The 20,807-nt window shown below is 42.3% G+C and overlaps 1 protein-coding gene across 1 annotated transcript in view; it reads right to left on the reverse strand.

Moving 5' to 3' along the window:
- Positions 1-18,690: 18,690 nt before the first annotated feature.
- Positions 18,691-20,807, reverse strand: part of AIG1 (androgen induced 1) — a 124,365-nt gene continuing 122,248 nt past the window's right edge. The window contains exon 6 of the mRNA XM_027689466.1: positions 18,691-19,335. Within this exon, the coding sequence (XP_027545267.1) occupies positions 19,298-19,335 (38 nt within the window). The 3' untranslated portion in view covers positions 18,691-19,297. The remainder of the gene's footprint in view (positions 19,336-20,807) is intronic.

The following is a 20,807-nucleotide window of genomic DNA, read 5'->3' on the forward strand; positions in this document are numbered from 1 at the left end:
TGCTTTCCTTGGCGCTCATCGCCCAGTCCAGCTCAGCTGATTTCCCCACAGCAGGGCTGTCCAAGACAAGTTCTGCTCACAGATAGGTATTGCCTCTCGGCACAGGAGAGAAGTATGCAGCTTTTTCCAGCATTCAGATCCTGTTTTTAATGTGACTCAGCTCTGCAGAGTCCATAAGGATGACACGGGTTGTGCTTTATTAGCAGTTAGGTTAATGTTTGGAAATAACAAGACTGATGGTTTTATCTATTTAATCATTTGGTGCTGCCAAGAGCGACCATAAGCACAGCCCAATGGTGCATGAAGAGAGTACAGCCTGACATTAGTTTCCCACCACTAAAATCCAAACATTAGCATACAAGTTGTGTAGCAGGCTGGCAGGGGCAGACAGCCAGATCACTGCTGTTGGAGTGACTCAATGATTTTAATTTTTCTTCACGGAGATTTTCAACCTCCCTGCAATGGAAGGAAATAGGGATGGATGAGGTGGGCTACTTTCAAAGTTAGGCTGTTCATTTGTGTTTGTCCAGCTTTCCTATGCCCTCAGCTGAACTAGGCTACAGAGCTAAGGATAGAAAGACTCCTCTAGTTTTTCCCCAATATTATTTCACTTGTGTGTGGGTCCTCCCTCTCTTTTTTCTTAAATCTCCTCTTTTCAGGTACACTCCTTAGCAAACAGTAACTGCAATGCAGATTCACCACATGTAACCAGGCAATGCTTCTGAACTACCATATGCAGCCAGCAGCAGCTTTAGCAATTTATCACTAAAAAGCAATTGGATGGCTGGATCAGGCAGTCAGCTGGCACACAGACAACACTGGATGTGGCAGATGCCATCAGTGTAAAGAGCCAAATAAGAGCCAACAGGAGTCAACAGACACAGAGATGTTGTCTTAACAGACAATAGCTACCTCAGCTAGTGTTTATTGCCATTTATCACTAAGTAAGTGCAGCTGTTAGAGCCACTGATCCTTCAAAACTTATGTAAAGCAGAGTTTGGAGAATTTTGGCTTACTCAGAACACCTTTCCTTCTGTACACAAAATCAAGGGGGAGAAAAGCCACTGAAACTATCACAGGTAGAGCTGCACTCCAAGCAAATCTTCCTTGAACATGCAAATACATGCCTTACCCATTTCTGGGAAGGCATGTGGCTGTATCCATAATGGTTCAGCTGGCCCAACAATTCCACCGAGCAAGTGCTGCACTGCAAAGCTTATAACCAGACACATAAAATGTGTTTTGTAAAAGCTTCTTAGCAGCCACACAGGTGGGCTGTCATGTAGGGGACTGGCTAGGCACACACAAAAGAGACAGGGCTTCTGCAGGACTGGCAGATCTCAAACAGAAGACTGAGACTCTTAAAGCTTCCACAACTGCCCTGCATCTAATTTCTTTCTCCTATTTGTATTCTGTTGCCATCTACTCTTTTCCAGTCAAAAGCTGCAGTAGCAGTGCATGTTCTTGATCGCCTCATATGTCGGAAGATGCTGTCAGGAGCTGCCCATGGCTTTAGCATGTCAGATCAACACTTCAAATCCTTTTTTCTCTCCCAGAACTATGCTGTTTGCTAGCACAAAAATAAGCAGAGTGTGAGCTCTGCCTACTCTCACTGCCTTTCCTCAAATACTTACCAGAAAAATAGCTGGAGTACAACACCCACACACTGCACAAGATCCAGACTCAAGCAATCCTAAAACAGGCTTTTTCCCATCCCAAGTCTATGCTAGAACTAGTAAAAATTTAACACTTGCAAGATCATAACATTTTTAGAGCAGAGGAGGTAGGGGCGGGAAATCCAAATAAACCTGAACACACCCAAAAGATGCTGCCAGTTCCATAACTAACAGAATTCCACAATGCTAAGCTAAACTAAAAATAGAATAAAAAAGTGTCTTATCACCTCTTTAACCCTAACCTCAAGGCCACCTCTACTCCACAACTACATATTTTCCCTCCAGGTTCACATTTTCAGTCTTGCCATCTTAATGAGAAACTTTTGCCAGCTGGATCCAGCTCCCAAAGCAATATCTGTAATGAGGACAAGCACCTGGGGACCTACCTGTCTGTCTCAGGAGAAGAATTCGGTTTGTCTTTCCAATCCCCTACACTGCAGTCCTTTGAGGCTGTGATAAGGGAATGCCAGACCACCTGGCAGCAAAAGCAGATGAAGAGTTGAGATGTGGGTGGTAGCCAGGTTGGAGGAAAGAGTTAGAATCATAGAATTCTTTATGTTAGAAAAGATCTCTGAGATCATCAAGTTAACACAGCACTGCCAAGTCCACCACTAAACCATGTTCCCAAGTGCCACATCTACAGGTCTTTTAAATACCCCCAGGGATGGAGACTCAACTGCCCACTTCCCTGGGCAGCCTGTCCCAATGTCTGACAACTCTTTTAGTGAAGAATTTTTTCTTAATATCCAACCTAAACCTCTCCAGGTGCAATTTGAGGCTATGTCCTCTTGTCCTGTCCCTTGTTACCTGAAAGAAGAGAACAACCCTCACCTTGCTACAACCTCCTTTCAGGTAGTTGTAGAGAGTGATAAGGTCTTCCCTGAGCCTCCTTCTCTTCAGGCTAAACACCCCCAGCTCCCTCTGCCACTCCTCATAGGACTTGTGCTCCAGACCATTCATTGCCCTTCTCTGGACATGCTCCAGCACCTCAATGTCTTTCTTGTGGTGAGGGGCCCAAAATCGAACACAGGATTCAAGGTGCAGCCTCACCAGTGTTGAGTACAGAGGGACAGTCACTTCCCTGATCCTGCTGGCCACACTATTGTTGACATAGGCCAGGATGCCATTGGCCTTCTTGGCCACCTGGGCACGCTGCTGGCTCATGTACAGTCACTGTCAACCAGCACCTCCAGGTCCTTTTCCACTGAGCAGCTTTCTAGCCATTCTTTCCCAACCCCTGTGGCACTGCCTGGGGTTGTTGTGACCCAAGGGCAGGACCCAGCACTTGTTCTTGTTGAACCTCATACAATGGGCCTCAGCCCATCAATCCAGCCTGTCCAGATCCCTTTGTAGAGCCTTCTTGCCCTTCAGTAGATCAACACTCCTGCCCAGTTTGGTGTCTCAATCCCCTCATCCAGATTATTGATTAAACTGGTGACAGTACTGATCCCTGGGGAACACCACTCATGACCAGCTGCCAGCTGGATGTAATTCCATTCACCACCACATTCTGGGCCCAGCCATCCAGCCAGTTTTTTTTACCCAGTGAACAGGGTACCTGTCCAAGCCATGAGCAACCAGTTTCTCCAGGAGAATGCTGTAGGAAATGGTGTCAAAGGCTTTACCAAAGTCCAGGTGGACTACATACACACATTTTCCCTCATCCCATAAGTAGACCACTTTATCGTAGATAGAGATCAGGTTGGCCAAGCAGGACCTGCCTTTCATTAACCCGCCCTTGGCTCGGTCTGATTTCCCAGTTGTCCTGTATGTGCCATGTGATGGCACTCGGGATAATCTGCTCCATAACCTTCTCTGGTACCAAGGTCAGGCTTACCAGCCTCTACTTCTCCGCATCCTCCTTTCTTCCCTTCTTGTAGATGAGAGTCACATTTGGTAACCTTCAGTCAACTGGGACCTCCCCAGTGAGCCAGGACTGCTTGTAAAAGATGGACAGTGGCTAGGTGGGCACTTTTACCACCTCCCTCAGCACCCTTGGTGGGTCCCATCCAGCCCCATACACTTGTGTGTGTCTAAGTGGTGTTGCAGGTTGCTGACCACTTCCCTTTGGATTATGGGGGCTTCATTCTGCTCCTCATCCCTGTCTTCCAGCTCAGGGCACTGGGTATCTCTAGAACAACTGATCCTACTATTAAAGCTTAGGCAAAAGAGGTATTAAGTACTTCAGTCCTTTCTTCATCCTTTGTCACTATGTTTCCCCCACAACTGATAAAGAGTGGGGATTCTCCTTAGCCCTTCTGTTGTTGATGATGTATTTATAGAAACCTTTTTTATTGCCTTTATGGCAGTACCCAGAATAAGTCCTATTTGGGTCTTAGTTCTTCTAATTTTCTCCCTGCATAATCTCACATCATCCTTGTAATCCTCTGTTCCTTCTTCCAAAGGTCATAAATTCTCTTTTTATCCCTGAATTCAAACCAAAGCTCTCTGTTCAGCCAAGCTGGTCTTCTTCCCCCTCGGTTCATCTTTCAGTACATTGGGACAGCCTACTCCTCTGCCTTTAGGATTTCCTTCTTGAAGAATGTCCAGCCTTCATGGACTCCTTTGCCCTTCAGGACTGACTCCCAAGGGATTCTGTCAACCAGACTCCTAGAAGGGACAAAGTCTGCCTTCCAAAAGTCCAGTGCTTTCTTGGCCTTTCCCCTGATTCTTACCCATAAGCATTCAATCTATTGTTACCATCGTTAAACTTCAGACAATCAAAACACTCCCTAAGATATACTGGTGGTTCACTGCCTCTCCTTCCTGGCCTATTCCTTCTGACCAGTGCCCTCAGACATGAGAACCCAGCTTTGATCCCAAGCCTGAGAAGAAGGGCATAGGGTGCTGGTGCCCATTTGGCAAGACTGCCTTTTTGTTCTATAGTTTTGCTTATTTATTATACCTTTCCCCCCCCCTTTTTTTCTCTCTTTTGCTTGTTGTATTTCAGTTACAGATAGTTAAGAAAGGAAGGTTTCACTTTCTCATGAAGTAACTGTTCAGTCAAAGCCCAACTTTAAAAATACATTTTCTAAATATGCACTATTCACTGTTGTCCTCAGTAATTTGATTGGCAGAAATAAGAACTGCAAAAGCGGATCTTGTCAGTCATTCTTAAGTCTTCCTTAATATGGAAACAATCATCTGCCATTTCAACCACCTTTTGCAAGGGACACAGTGTCCTTAATAAGATGCACACACCTGCAGTCTCAACCTCTATTCATTTTCTAGTAAAAAATTATTTGTGGGGATTGCATATGTGCACGGGCAAGAGAAGAGATCCTTCCAAGTGGCACCTGAAAGTCCATCCTGGCATATATTGTATCACTTTCTGTAAATGCACTGCACATATGTGTACTGTCCATCCTACAGACACCTACTGGCACAGCTTTGAGTGTCTGTCTCATGAAATCCAAAGGACAAGTGTGTGCTCATGTGCTGGGAAGGCACCATGTCGTACGGCACCTTGCAACTGTGAGAAGTGGGAGGCACCCACTTTGCCTGTAACAGGTCAGTTTGGCTCTGTGGCACACGGTGGGCCTAAAAGGAGGAGATTATGCTGTTTGCTGTTTCCAGGCTCAGCTTTTTTCTTTAGGAAACACAGCAGCAGATTGGGGTTTATTCACTTGCCACCTGCTTATTGGGATACAGACCCTATGTCATGCAGTGCCCACTCATTTCAGAAGCAGTGAGTATCTGTGGCATTGTCTGTAGTGAGAGACACAGAGAAACTCAGTAACTTTAAAAGAAGTCCAAGGAGGCCTGATACTTAGGTCCTAAACTGTGTTTAGAGAATGGTTCTAGAACAAGTGAAGCATTTATTTTTCATTAAAAGACCTCCTAAGGAAGAATTAAACTGGAAGTGTTCTACGGTAAATTTAGCTACAGCATTTCTGGGACAGAATGTCCACAGAACAAGCATCCCTCATTTATCACCAGAACATCTCAATTCTGACCTGAAACACAAATTTGGTGCCAGGTGTAGTACTGTGTTTCTGGTCTGTTGCAAAAGCCAGTCCACAAGGGAATGTTCATTTAAGGCACAAAAGTAAAAAGGCACAGAGCTAAGTTCAGCTGCATTTGCCTTTGCTGGGAAAGGAAATAATTATTCTATTTGTTTTGCTTCCAAGATGGCAATAGCAAATGTATTTCTCACTTCACTGAGAGGAAAAAATCACACCCAATATGGTTAAGGTGCACCCCCTTTTATGGAGCAACGTGACAACCTTGCAACTTGAACACAATTATTTTTTCTTTTTTTTTTTTTTTTAGCTGCTGCCTTCTGGTTTTTTTCTCTGTAATGTGGTTTATCCTCAAGAGATGCCTCATGCATGAACATCTTGGGCTGTTTCCTACAAAATAGCATAGCTCCTAAATAAAAGAAATGGGTAGAGCAGAAGTGAAGCTCGTTTCAAACATGCCTTTAGAGGAGCTGATTTTACTGCAATCTGGAGGCAAGCGTTTGGCCATGGAGGAAAAACATCTTAAAATGAGCCATGCTCCAGAGTGGGCAAATTGGTCAACAGAATCACAGAATCATAGAATATGCTGAGCTGGAAGGGACCCACAAGGATCATTGCGTCCAACTCCTGGCTCTGCACAGGACCATTCCCAACAGTCACACCAACAGTCACACCCATGAGTGTTGCCCAAATGTTTCTTCAACTCCATCAGGCTTGGTGTTGTGACCACTTCCCTGGGGAGCCCGTTTCAGTGCCCAATCACTCTCTGGGTGAAGAACCTTTTCCTAGTAACTGAACTAAACCTTCCCTTCACAACTTCAGGCCATTCCCTTGGGTCCTGTCACTGATCACCACAGAGAAGAGATCAGTGCCTGCCCCTCCTCTTCCCCTCACGAGGAAGTTGTAGACTGCAATGAGGTCTCCCCTCAGTCTCCTCTTCTCCAGCTGAACAGACCAAGTGACCTCAGTTGCTCCTCATACAGTTTCCCCTCAAGGCCCTTCACCATCTTTGTTGCCCTCCTTTGGACACTCTCTAATAGCTTTTTATCTTTCTTATACTGAGATGCCCAAAACTGCACACAATATTCAATGTGAGGCCACACCAGTTCAGAGCAGAGCAGGACAATCCCCTCCCTCGACTGGCTGGTGATGCTTTGCCTGATGCCCCCCAGACACGGTTGGCCCTCCTGGCTGCCAGGGCACTGCTGACTCATATTCAACTCGCCATTGACCAGGACCCCCAAGTCCCTTTCCATGGCACTGCTTTCCAGAATCTCATTCCCCAGTCTGTATGTACATCCAGGATTGCCCCATCCCAGGTGCAGAATCCGTCACTTCCCTTTCTTGAACTTCATATGGTCGGTGATTGCCCAGTCCTCCAATTTGTTGAGGCCTCCCTGCCTTCGAGTCCTTCCTAGGGGCCTGTAGTAATTCTTTTCTTGGAGGATGTGAACTGTGATTCTGCTGAGGTTGCTGCTTTTGTTTGTTTGCTTTTGCAGTGAATATGCTGCAGCTGAGATCACCTTTTCCAAAGCTCAGATGCACCTTCTGGAAAGTCAGGGACCAGATGAGCATTTTGATATTTGTGTCCTGTGACCAAGGGCAGGGCTTTGGAAGAAAAACTGGAGCACAGCAGATGTTTGGACCAGGAATCCACCCAGCGCTGCTGCTTTTTGATCCACTGCATGACCATTTTGGGGACCCTCCCTCATTTTTCATCCACTGGATGCTATGACACAAATTTCTGGATATGCAGTGTGGCTTCCCCTGACCAAAACCCCTTAGGCACAACTTCTGCACAAGTTCTCCCCACTCCCCCTCAGCTCGTGACAGCAACCTGTGTCCCCACACTACTTCTCGGCCTCGGTTTCCTTGCAGTAAGGTGATCCACAAAGTGAACATTAGAAGGTGTTTTCTGGGCCAAGGATTTTCCCCCGGCAGATTTCAGAAAGGCCCATCTGTTTCTCTTCAGACTGGCATTGCGTTCATCCAGCCTCCACAGCTGAGTGCAGTTTTTGCTATGATCACAGTAATGTTGGTGACAGGGGAAAAAGCCTGTGTCTCTAAGTAGAGACGCACAGAAAAAAAGTTGTATTAGACATAAGTTCTAAACCTTGTCTGACTGCACAAGGACTTCAAGGCACAGAGATGGATTGTGGCTCCCTGGGGGTGGTGGGACTGCAGTCGAGGTGCAGGGAGAGGAGTGTGGCTCAGCTGGAGGCAGCAGGGGCCAACATACTGCCTGAGCAGCCATAATGGGCACGCGGTGGGTGAGTTAAGGACATACTTTAGGCCTTAATTCTGAGTTTCCTAGGTTTTGTCAGTTTCAGCCAGATTCCTAATGTTATTTTAATGCAGTTGTTTTGTGTGTGAATAATATGTTTTCTATGCCAAACCACAAGCCCTGGAACTAATATCTCATAAAAATGCCTAGAGTCCAAAGCTAATAGCTGTAATTCAGCTGTTCGAATGATGCCTAAAAAGTTACAGATTAATGCTATTCCCCATGGGGAAGTAAAATTAAACTCGACTTCCTATGGGGCTGGGTGCTATTTTGCACAGTGCCTGAGTCCAGGCTGAGGGATGCAACTTGCTGCAGATCCTGGGCACTCTATGGCAGGGCTAGGTGCCCTGTGGGCAGAGGTTGGTGTGTGTGTGAGGGACATTCATAAATTTTCCCTTAAAAAAGCCCCCACCCATCCAGCAACACCCCACCCAGTGATGGGTCACTACAACTCATCTTCACACAGCCCTGCTGCTGTGGGCAGTGATTCAGAAGACGCCAAAAAGGGCGGAGGGATGGTCACTCACTCCCCAGTCTGGTGGTGTCTCGACAAGTGGTGGCTGCAGTGACATCAGGTCCTGTGTCTGCCAGCCTGGTACAGTGGGCAGGACACAGTGCTGGATCCAGCACCTCCCAAAGGGTTTAGATGAGGCATGAGTGACCCACAGTGAGCAGAGAGGGGACATGGAGGAGACTGGCAACAGGGGCAAAGCTGTCCCTTCATGCTCTTTTCAGGTGGGGAAGTCATGCCACAGGATGTCAGTGCAGCCTGTGAGAACACCAAGCCTGCTGAAAGAAACGACTGTCTCCTCTTAAGAGCGCACAGGAAGACCTCTTTCCCAGAACATCTTATTTAGGAACCTTGCATCACAGCAGCAAAGCAGGATGCTTATTTGGGAATAAGAAAATGAGATATGGCCCCAAGTCAGTGCCTGCCTGGAAGCACCATGGCAGAAAGCTTGAGGATACACCAGAGGCAGCTGCTGGCTCACAGTAACAAACACAGAGCTGGATGGGCTGCAGGCCCAGACAGCTGGTGTTTGCTGCCTGTGTCCTCCAATACTTGCTGTGGAGCTGTAAGGTATCAGTTATTTTTCCTGTTACAACACAAAGGGATTAGTTAGATTAGCTTCTGCAGAGGTGAGAAAGAAATGTGTCATGTAGACTATTTATTTTGCTCTAATTGGATTCACACCTTCTTTCTGAATAAATCTCGGTTTACTCCAACTCTTGTGGTTTCTTATGGCTGTGAATGCTGAGGAGCTCTTCCAGGGATGGGCAAGTGACTCTCGGCTTCAATAGGGAAAGCAAAGAGATCATGCTGTGGTCACTAGAGGCAGGCAGCCTGCAAACAGCATGGCTGAGGAAGCTCTCATAATCACACCCCAGATGATGTATCATGATCATGGACAACTTCTGGCAGCACAAGGTAAAAGCTGCTCTTTGACCAGGGAAATCTAAACTTTTCAGTCTTCCAGACACATTCACACTGGCTCTGGGTGAGCTGCAGCATGCACAACATTGTGACCTGGCGATACTGTCTCGAAGAAAGCAGCATATGCTGGCCTCCCTTCAGCAGGGTGAGCTGCGCTGTCAGCAAATCTTCTCCTGCAGTTCATCATCCTTCTCTAGCTGGTGCAGAACACTGTAGGAAAATTATCTTTGCTGTTTTTCTTGGCCTGCTCACTCAGAAACATGGACAGTACCTGCAGCAGGGGTGGCTTCTCAAGTTCGTCCTTTAAATCTCTGGAAACAAAATGAGCTCAGATGGAAAAGAAAGACCATAATTTAAGAATCCTAGATTTGGGTGGCTGCAAACTGCTAATTGACCTCTAATCTCTCTAAACCAGTCAATGTTTTTCACTTCTGTGTCCTTTGCACTGTGGAAACTTTTGACGTCTCTGAACTGGCCACTGTGGTTTGAATCCCTGCCTCTGAGTCACATGGATATCAAAACCTCAGACCAGCTGGACTAAGCAATGCTCTCTTGATGAGCACAGCAGAAAACAGACATAAAATAAATCATTAAGTCAATGACATTTTGGGGGGATCTAAATTATGCCTGCATACAGACTACAGAGTCAAGGCTTGATTTTGATATTTTCTTCTACTTATTTGTTGTTCCTACAGAGTACAAATGAATGCTATATCAGGAAGACACATTTCTCTGGAGAGCACCTGCTCCTGCAGTTTCCAAAGATGTCCTGTATTTGCAGATGCCTCTTCATGTACACCAACCTGTGACTTGTCTGAGAGAGTTTTGTTGGTCTTATTGGAATTTGACATAAAATTTCTCTTTTACTGCTCTTTTAGTCACGTTTCTCCCCATGAAAGATTGTTATATTTTCTGTTGTCTTTGATACTCTATAACTGGATACTGAAGGATCAAATAAATCAATATGCTGGGTACATTTTCTCTTTGAGGTGGGTATTGGAGTGCTTCGATATATAGATTGCCATAGTTTTCAATGGTACTTTTTGCCTTGTTCATTTGGTCTTGCAGAACTCATTTGTTTTAGAACATTTAGAGCCCATGGGAGGTGCTAAATAAACATTACAAACTATAAAAAAAGTTACTGGCCAACTGTGAAGCAGTAAAATTAAATAACTTACCCAGCATCACATAGGTAAGCAGAGCAGCCACTTCTGCAGAACGACCTGCACATTTCCCCTTTTTCTATTCCTATGCTATCCTCCCTCATTTACAGCACATCAGATCAGGCTTTTACATCCTCCCTCTCTGAACAGTTCCCTAGACCACTATCCATCCTGATCAAAAAAGAAAAAAAAAGGCCCAAAATAAAAACAATGTGATAAATTTATTTAAAGGAACTTTTTTAATATGGACAATAGTCTGTTTTTCCTTATCTTCACTTTTGGAGTGCCTGAGCCACCTTAGAAAATTTAGCCTGAATCAGACATGTAAAATTTTCCTAGCAGAGAATATTCCAATCTACAAAATAAAAATTAGGTAAAAGGAAAATAATCGAAAATATGATACAACCTGGACAATGCATTACACTGTAATGCATGAATCTACTGAAGTTTGCCACTGTTTTGGTTACACAAAGCAGTGCTATACAGATTTTTAGGGAAGTAAGCAAAACAGAGTACTATTTCTAAGGGAAATCAGTGGTGCAATTAGGAGAGCTGGCAGTAAAGGCATCACTTTTCCATCACAGTACCCACACAGCACAGTGGGAATGGCTCAGTAGTACAAGCAAGGACAGGATGGGCTTTCAGGGTCACCCAGCGAGGAAGTTGGTGGGGGAACGAACAGGCTTCCAGTCCCTCTCTTGCTGTCCTGCCAGGGGAAGTGTAAATCACAACAGACTACTTCTCTGCAGATTAAAAGTAAAGATTTATGAATTACTAAATCCAGAACTTTATAAACAAGATGGCTTCCGGAAATGCAGAAAGACCCACCTGCTGTGTTCTCAGCAAGTTGAAAATAGAAGGACATTGTATAAGCTGAGGGAAAACCCCAACATTCTTCAGCACAAAATTCAGTTAAATCTCTGCCTTCAGCAGCTTCCAAATCACAGAAACCTTAGGAATACTGGAGGGCTGGGGCACAGGGTCTTAAAAGGTCAGAGCAGAAAACAATGTTGTCTCCTTACAGGAGAAACTATAAATAGTATTTAGCATCTTCAAGCAGGCAAGTTCATAAGTGAGGCTGCTTGATTGTTGCTTCTTTGACGACTTAGTATTCAGTAGAGGGAAGAATTGCCATAGCAACATTCCCATCTTCTGACATGTATCATGCAGATCATGTAGTCAAGGCAGCACAGCACCCTCTCACACATGTGCTCTGTGAACTTTTGTGTTCCTGACAATATTAAAGAGAAAACTATGTCTCATGATTGACACACTTGCCTGTGTGTCTTTATGAGTCCTTAAAAAAATATATGGAAATGCTCCCCTTCCCCCATCTTCCTCCTTTGAACTGTTTTCTCTTTTCCATCCCACTGAAATGATGAGAACAGCTCCTGCCCCAGATCTGTAGATATATGTTCCTGACAGTAGTCCTACGCTATGCAAATGTGTAAACTGTAAAATGTAGAGGGCTTAAAAAAATTAAGTATACCCAGCAGAATCTAAATTCTGAGAGCTGAAAGGAACTAGAAACCTTTCAGAATGTGCATAATTAATACTCTATTAAACAAAGCCTTACATATTTTCTTTGTTATGTTTGTTTGTTTGTTTGAGGGTTTTGTTTGGTTTTGTTTGGTTTTTTTATTTGAATAGTCTCCAGACGCACACACCAACCGTATCTATGGCACGTGTCAGTATATATGTCACCCTTTGCGGGAGCTGAGTTCACAAGCAGAGCAGAATACATGTTTGCAGCCAAGGTCTAACTAACCCCTGGGATGGCTTGGATTATGTGGACTTCCCGCTGTAGGAAAAGCACTGCACCATTACACAGGGCTAAGCTGTGGGCCAGTACAAATGGAATGCTGCAACACTGTGCAACAAAATCATGTCTGTAACCCTGACAGCAGTGGCAGTCAGGTACTTCACTTTACAAGTGTTCTTGATTCAATTGTATGACAGGTCCACTCAGTGGATCTCTTTCTAAACTTACCACCTAGTCAGTATTGTGGCTCCTTTCAAAAACCCTGTAACACTAGAAACAGTTGGAATATACTACTATTACTACTATACACACACACACACACACACACACACACACACACGTCTCTAACTACAGCTATCCCACCAATGGCTCTGACACTAAAAGTACCACAATACACTGTCACATGCCTACATACATTTTCCTCAGACCACATTCCTGTCCTCTCCATCACCCCTCTCCAATGTTTAGGGTCTCTGTACAAAGCTTTGGTACCTTATCTGGTACCAAAAGGATCAGGACCTTATCATACTCCTGGAAGGGTGAATGTAATGTTCTGGTCAGAATTGCTAAATATTTCAGCTGAGATTACACCTCCAATGATCTCCTGAGCTTCACCTATGTTTGAGTGCCCTCACTGCCTTGGTGTAGTCCATAGCTGCCCATTCCAAGAAATGATTATTCAAGAAATTCCTTCTTTGCATCTTGTCCCATGGTAAATCTTGGCCAGACTACAAATAGGTAGTTGAAGTCCTCCATTATCATAAATTGTGTTGCCTCTCTAAGTATAGTGTGCTTAACTGCCTCTTTCTACTCTATGACTAATAGCACTTCTGTTAAGTCGCCTCTAGAGAGAATGGTTTTGCAGCTTAATACCAGTCACAGAAGAGGGGTGACCTCCCCCACTTTTATCCCATTACATCTGTAAACTTAGGACCTAAACTGAGAATCACAATAAGAACAACTTATTTTATTTTACATAGCAAATAGCAAAGATGATCATAAGTAGGCAACTAGCCAGGCACTGCTCTGCCTACAAAATTAACCGTTCAGAAATGCAGTATTGCAGAGTATTGCAGCCGCAAACTGTCCCTATTGCTACAGGTAGGATGGCCAGCAGCTCAGCAGCTTTATTCCCAGGAGAAAATTAGGAACACAGGGGGCTGTCAGTTTGGATTTATGGTGGAATTACTGCCCATGTCAAGAATGATACCTTTCACAGCATCTGATTTCTTTTCATGTTAAGTCAGTAACTGCCATTTAACATCTGACCGTCATTATTTGCTTCTACAGAAGATCACGCTTGTATATGTGTATGTGTGTATGTATATTTGTATGCATGTGTGTGCTTAACTTTTATCTACACATAAAGAGGGGACTATCTGAACATTAAAAAGTAAAGAGATATTATTTCCTAATACTGACTGTACCACAGCAATCTCTTTATTTAGAATGCATACTGTGGAGATACTTCTCCAGTCTAATGGTAGATGTTTACTTTTTAATACACAAGCTATATATAAAATGCTCAACTTAAACACCGTAACTGGCTACAATAAGAATTGCATGAAAAAGACGCTATTTCATTTCTGTCTCATTTTACACAACTCTAAGAAACAGCAGATACCTTCTCCAGTGGGCCATAAAGTCTGTGGCCTACCTCTCAAATTTCCGTACAGGCATTTATTGTGTTGTCTGAACAACAAAGGGGCACTTAAGGAAATAAGACTACAACTTGCTCTTCTGGGTTACATTAAAATCCATTGATTTCCATCAGTTACTTGAACAAAAGAGAGTGCATTTTTGATAAAAATAAAATTGCTCATTTTGGAGAATATACGCTGAACATATTTGATATTTGTGGTCTGCAAATTGGACAGTTCTGTTCTTCTTAGTTAAATAATACAAGTAAGAAGAAGTCACTATGCTGAAAAGACCTATTTTCACTCTAAGCCCAAACCCCTTTCATTACATCATTAGAAGCACTACAGAAAGCACCCCACCTGCAAGTCCACTTGCTCCCTCATTCAACAAAGCCCCTGGAATCAGAAGTACCCTGTGCATGTGCTTTGAGCTCAACACGTGACCAAGGACTTTTCTCAACATATGTCAACAGCTAGATCTTTTTACTTTCCAGGTTAGTTTCATTTTCCCTTTGTTCTTGCTTCAAAAAGAGGAGAGATAATGACCACGTAGAGAATTCATCAGTCAAACTTTCAGATGCTTTTTTTTCCTATGACTTTGGCAATAGTCAGACCCCAGGTTTAATACTGCAGTCAGACATACTGAAGACAACGGCACTTTTACAGCACATATGAACATGTGGGGCTGAACAGAAGGGCCCATATATATAATAAAACTTCCAGGTTTCTTTCCTTCTCTGCAACACCTGTGACCCCAATTTAAGCAGCTGGTTACAGTGGCACATGAAGCTTTGAACCACAGGAGCAGAGCAGCTGCGATACCCTAGTGAAGATGACCTCATCTACTAATATCACTATGCTTTGATTAGGAGATTTCTTTTGCTGCTGGAGATGGAAAATACCTGTCACCAACATTTGACCCTATTCACATGAAACAGGAGCATTAAAAGATAAGATTAATAGCATAACTTCTCCAAGGCTGCATTCAGAGGCGACCTCACCTACACATCTCCTATTGCTTGTTCCTTTATGCCCAGGATAGGAACACCAAACACGCCTCTGTGATGTTAACCTTGGGATGATGGTCTCTTCAGGACTATACATCCACTCAAGTTTCAGATTATAAACCTTTTCAGTGTTCAGTCTAACAATATCCTAGTCTTCACAGGCTACTGAAGTGTATATTGGAGCAGAATAACCAATCTTTATAGAAAATAAAAGGCAAAGAATAAATTGTTGTTAGGATTTGAAATAAATCCAATAAGAAAAATGAACCAAGAAGTGCCTGCCTTATACACTGTCACCACAAACTGCCACCTGGGAGCCTGCAGAACGGTTTGCCATTTGTCAGTCTGCTCACAGTAACCAAATGTCTTTGATGTGCCCTGGAGATAATTTAGCTAATATTACTCCTGTGGGCAGAGAAGCAAAGAATCAACTTAAAATTAGGGAAAATATTTGTCATTTTCCTTTAAAATAAGGCAATGGTTGCTACAGAAAGACAGCAAACTTGTTTTATCCCACACATGCTAAATCACAGACTAAAATAATTTAATTTTGAAATTGTGGCACAAATTTGCAAATTATGGCAACCTCTTTGTAACAGAATTACATGGGAACCATGCATACATGTTTTGGGGCAGCTACAGGCAGGCAGAAAGTATGGATGAGCTTTCTAAAGCCAAAGAGGGGACACAGTCATACTGAAATTCATGACAACTGGGTGGCTAGACTTTCTAACCAGCCTTAAAAAAAATCCCCCCCCCCCCGGTCCTCCCCTTTTTGCGTTCTATTACTAAGTCAAGAGAATATTAAGACTGGAAAGTTGGGCACTGAAGAGTGAGGTAATGTCAGCATTTGGGCTGTCTGTTCAACCTTAATTTGGCCCCTTCTGAGTATGAATAATGACACTGCCTTTAATTAGATGATCCCACAACATAAGAAACATTACTAATTTAATTTTATTGCAGTCCTCAAGGGAAAAGCTAGAGTTTTTTCACTTAGTTTATCCATCTAAAACCTATTCTCATTGCTCAGGTTTTTATCAAAGCTTTGCTTCCCTCATATTTGGTCTAGGCAGCTTTATCTGCATCAGCTTTGGGGAGGTATTAACAGTACATGGGAAGCAAAGTTGGGGTCCCCATTTTGGTGTGTGTGTTGGGTAGTCAGGCATGGAGAGAGTCAACAGATCAGGGATGGCAGGGAAAATCCTATTCAGTGACAAGACAGATCATTCCCGAAGTTGATAAACACTCTGGAGAATTATCTGTGCAATACAGGGAAATGCAGGTTTGTGGGGTTTTTTTCCTAAAATTTGGACAAAGATGAACAGATATTCCCCGTAAGTTCAGAAACGCTACTAACATAAATGCTGTCCTTCTTCCAAAGACTCAGTTCCACAGCAAAAGTAGAGAAAAGTCTTCCAGACTTTTTTTCATAGACTTGCACTCGGAAATAGATGACCTGTTCTGACAAAAAGTTTTCCACCAAAAAAATAGCTCCCCCAAGAGAAATACCTTTCAGGGACAATTTCAGCCAAGATGGTTGAAATTTGTTAAGTTTACAAGTGACTTTTACTTTAGTCATCATTCATCCATCATCTTTCTTAAGAATGATGGATTGTGTAATCCTAAAGGGAATGAACACAGTCTAGAAGAGTGCTCTCTGGGTACACAGGCCCTCAAGTTATTTATATCATGGTTCATACATCAGAGGCTGGATTTAATGTTTTAAAATGTTTTTGACTTTAAGCTTAAAGCTCACAGGAGGTAGAGAACTTTTTGAGATTTTAGAAGACAAATTGAATTTGAACCTTCTTGGAATACTATATATTTCCTTAAACCAAATGAAACCCACCACATTTTGTGTTGCATATATTGCCTTTGGCTAACATCAGGGGCTTAACTGAGCTTGGTAGTCTATTTTTTGAGGTGCTGAGTACTCACAAATTCACAGATACGAGGGATAACAACTTTAAGTGTCCCTATGCTGTAACTCTGAAAGGGTACCTTCACTTGGACACCTACCTATGGATTCATCTAGACAATTCTGATCTCTGACACTTCTGTTCTCTTTATATTCTTATGACATTTCCAATACTGCATAAAATGACATGGTATTAGAAGAAAAATCTATCTTGAAAAGGTGTAAAACTTGCCGAGAAAGAGGAATCTTTCCATAAATGCCAGTTTTTGAGGGCTCAGACATTCAGTATTCAGTGGTAAAATATATACAGCAGACATGGTCAGAGTGTGCTCTAGAAGAATGTGTACAGCTGTGTGGCGTTTTGGCACTTCTGATTTTTATTTAACACATTCTTTCCACTAGAATGAATTCTTGAATTCTGTGAAGGAAACAATTCCCCTGAAATAAAATTTAAAAAATAAAAATGTCCCAGATTAACAGCAGAACATAGGTTATGCAAATTCTTCATATGACAAGAAAGTCAACAGGGTTTGTGCCTTGGGCTTCCCATCCTAAGCTGCAGTTACTGCTGCTGGAAAGTACAGCCAGATCCCCTAGCACATTCATTGTCCACCACTACTTTCATGTGCTACCACAACTTTCAGAGGCAGTGACTTTAAACAGTTCCTAGCTCACTAAACATGACTGAATCCATGCCTTCTTTCCTTCCTAAGTTTTAAAAGCCTGTTGCAAATAACAGACATCTTACTGCCTCCAACCAATTATCTATGGACCAAGCAATCATGCTGCAGTATTACTGTGCATATGTAATGCACAGCTCAGGAATAGCAGAACATAATATCCCTGATGCAAGACCACATGGCTACAGCAAATTTGCTCCCAAATTCTGCTGGTTTTATGTGTCCTGTCGTCTCCCTCTGTAGGACCATCAGAGAAGCTCCTTTTTTATCTGGCCCCTTATTTCCATGAACTTTCTAGTAACTTGCTTAGCTTTGAAATCTTTGCAACTTTGATCAACAAGTTAAAAATTATCGAGAGGACAGACAGACAAAGACAATATCATCACAATAATATCAAAAAGTCTTATTTTTGAAGGAAACAAACCAAAAAGCATACTGTTGAACTTATGCTGTTTCCTATGACAGTTTGTAAATAAATACAAGTACATTTAAAAAATATACTGTGGAAGCATGTAATGAGTTGCATGAGATCCATCTTCCCCAGAGCTACTGCAGAGCAAAAACATCACTGAATCAGATTAAAACTCTGCAGAAATCCTGTTACTAAAAATAACACATTAACATTATCCACATTTGAAGTGCTCTACATGTGTTAAAATAAATATATCTAAATACACTAATCAACAAATATGTGATATGAATACTGATATTTGGATCTTAAAACAACTTTTTAACAAATAACATCTTGCTGCAAATTATTCTATTCACTTTATTTTAGTTCTATTTCAATTTTTTGTGCCTTCTAGAGTTCCTTCTTGATTGTCTAATAATTAAGCAGAATCATGTAAAATTTAAACAATCACTAGTATTTTGCAACTGAATTCCTAAATCAAACAGGCATATGTTTTTCTTTAAACGTTTGCTTACCTGCCTTCCTGAAGTAAGGCTTAAATGCTCTCTCTGGTACAACACTAACAGCTCAGCCCATCTATTGAGAACTTACAACTTGAAAATGCAGAATCATGTGCTGTACTATGATAATAAGAAAAATCCTTATGTAGACTCAATATAATCTACAGCTGACACTGGAAAACCTGAAAATATATCATTCAAATGCCTTCAATCGATCTAGAATTCCAAGAATCAGCATGAAGAAACAGAAATGCAAGGATAATTTGTTCTTTATTTAGGCCTATTTAAGAAGATATTCTAACACCGCAAATAAGATTTTACTGGACTGATAAAATTATTAACATCACAAATTTAAGGCAGCTGTTACATAGTGTTACATTGATATTTCAGTCAAACCAAACTGTTCTTTAGATACATTCATGCAATTAACTTGTATGCTGTACTTTGAAATATATAGAATTGTTTTGTTTCCCTGCATTAGACCTATCTGGTTAAGCTTTTCTCAAACAATACAGAGAATGGACTTGTTCTTCTTGGTAGAAGTGATCTAATGACTTAATGATTTAATGATTTATTTGATTCAAGAAATGCACATTGAGAATGCCATGGAGATAAATATACATCTTATATGTGTATGTCACATGCAAGCATGGAGAAATAGGAATGAAGGTTGAAATGATATTATTATTTTTAGCTAAAATCATTTTCCCTCCATATAAAATCCAAAAATATCCTTGCACTGAACAGAGGGCCCATTAAACTTCCTCCTTTCCAAGACTCCTCTCCATGGCGACCTCTGTTAGGGATGAGAAATCTTCCATGGAGCCATACACAATCCTCTATGTTGCCTCTTCTTGTTTACTCCAATTTTGGCTTTTCTTTTCCTTCTTCGATACCTGAAAACATACAGAGAACAGCTTTTAAAAATCTCTCAATGAATGAAGGGTTTACTTAGAGAGAGATTCTTTTAATGCATTAGTCTTTCTTTTCCCTTTCTTGACGTTGTTTCTCCTGTACTTGCTCATATGCTCTTGCATGTGTTACTTCACCTGCTGTGAACAAAAAGAGCATCTGCACACCTGATGGCAGTGGTTGTCCAGTAATAAACTGCACAGTCCTCCCTCCCTTCTCAAATCAATCAGCCTAACCCCCTGCCGCAGGCTCAGCTTTTGACGGCTGCAGGGGTCTGGGAACAGTTAGTTCCCTCACCTCCTCTGCTTACCTACAAGGAAATTAAAGTAGATGCTACTACAGCTGAAGCTAAGCAGCAAACTTAGTTTGAAGGAAAGTTTTAATAGCTGTGTTTCAGAATTCAGTAATTTTAAGCCCCCCTCTATTTCAACATTGTTTTTTTAAATATTTGCAAGTTTATCTCCTTTTTTTTGAGAGTTCAAGAGAACAATTACTGCTGAGAGGGTGCCTCTCTCTTCTTGTAATGGCCGTGACTTTCAGTAATATCAGGAGAGCTGAGCTGAGTCTAGGGCTCCTTAAAGAACTTAGCCTAGCTGCAGGACTTGTCTCTTTGCTATGCTGAGCAAAGTCCGGGCTGGGCAGAAGATTGTGTTTTTTCTGGCAATGAAGGCATTCAGCTATTTCATATGCCTGTTCCTGGACAATGAATTACTATTGGTATCTGACAAAAGTATTGTTCTTCTGACTAAGCCCTCTCTGCCAGACATCTCAAATACAAATATTTCTTTTGGAGGTTTTCAGGCCTGCTGCATGCTGGAAAAGAAAGACTTCTAAGGACTGAAAGCAAAAGAGAAGCAATGTTTGAGAATGCTGAGAGGAAAATCCAGTCACAAGTAAGATCACCTGCTAATGCAAAATACGCACAGGTGGTAAGTACAACAAAAATCACTTTAAAAACATAGATAATTAATTCCAATACAGGAAACAATAAGACCCATCTGCAGTTAGAAAGCACAACAGCAGAGCTGCCTTGCTGAAAGAAACAGCAGGGAAACAAATGGGTCTGCATGTTTCCAGCAGCCCAAATATAACGGCCCTGGGTGTTGCTGGCAAACTAATGTAATGGGAGAGCCACAGTTGAAGGTTTAACAACCAAAACAAGAGGCAGGGCCAAAAGATTACAGTGGCTTTACAAGGCTGCTCCAGAGCCAATCTTGAGTCTTCTGCTTTCTGCTGGAAGGAACTTTCCCAACAGTTTTAAAAGCTGTTTTATTTGCTTTTTTGAAAACGCCTCTTTCCTTTCTTCTGAAGCACTCTACTGCAGATGCATCAAATACTTTGGCAGGAATGCAGATACCCTCAAAACTGTGGACAGACACTGGCTTGTACAAAGGGCAAATTTTTCCTTCCCTACCATGTTTGTGGTTTAACTTGGAAAAACTAACTGCAAATCATT

Source organism: Neopelma chrysocephalum, unplaced genomic scaffold (assembly GCF_003984885.1).
Source record: "Neopelma chrysocephalum unplaced genomic scaffold, ASM398488v2 Primary Assembly neopelma1_23, whole genome shotgun sequence".
Taxonomy (NCBI): Eukaryota; Metazoa; Chordata; class Aves; order Passeriformes; family Pipridae; genus Neopelma; species Neopelma chrysocephalum.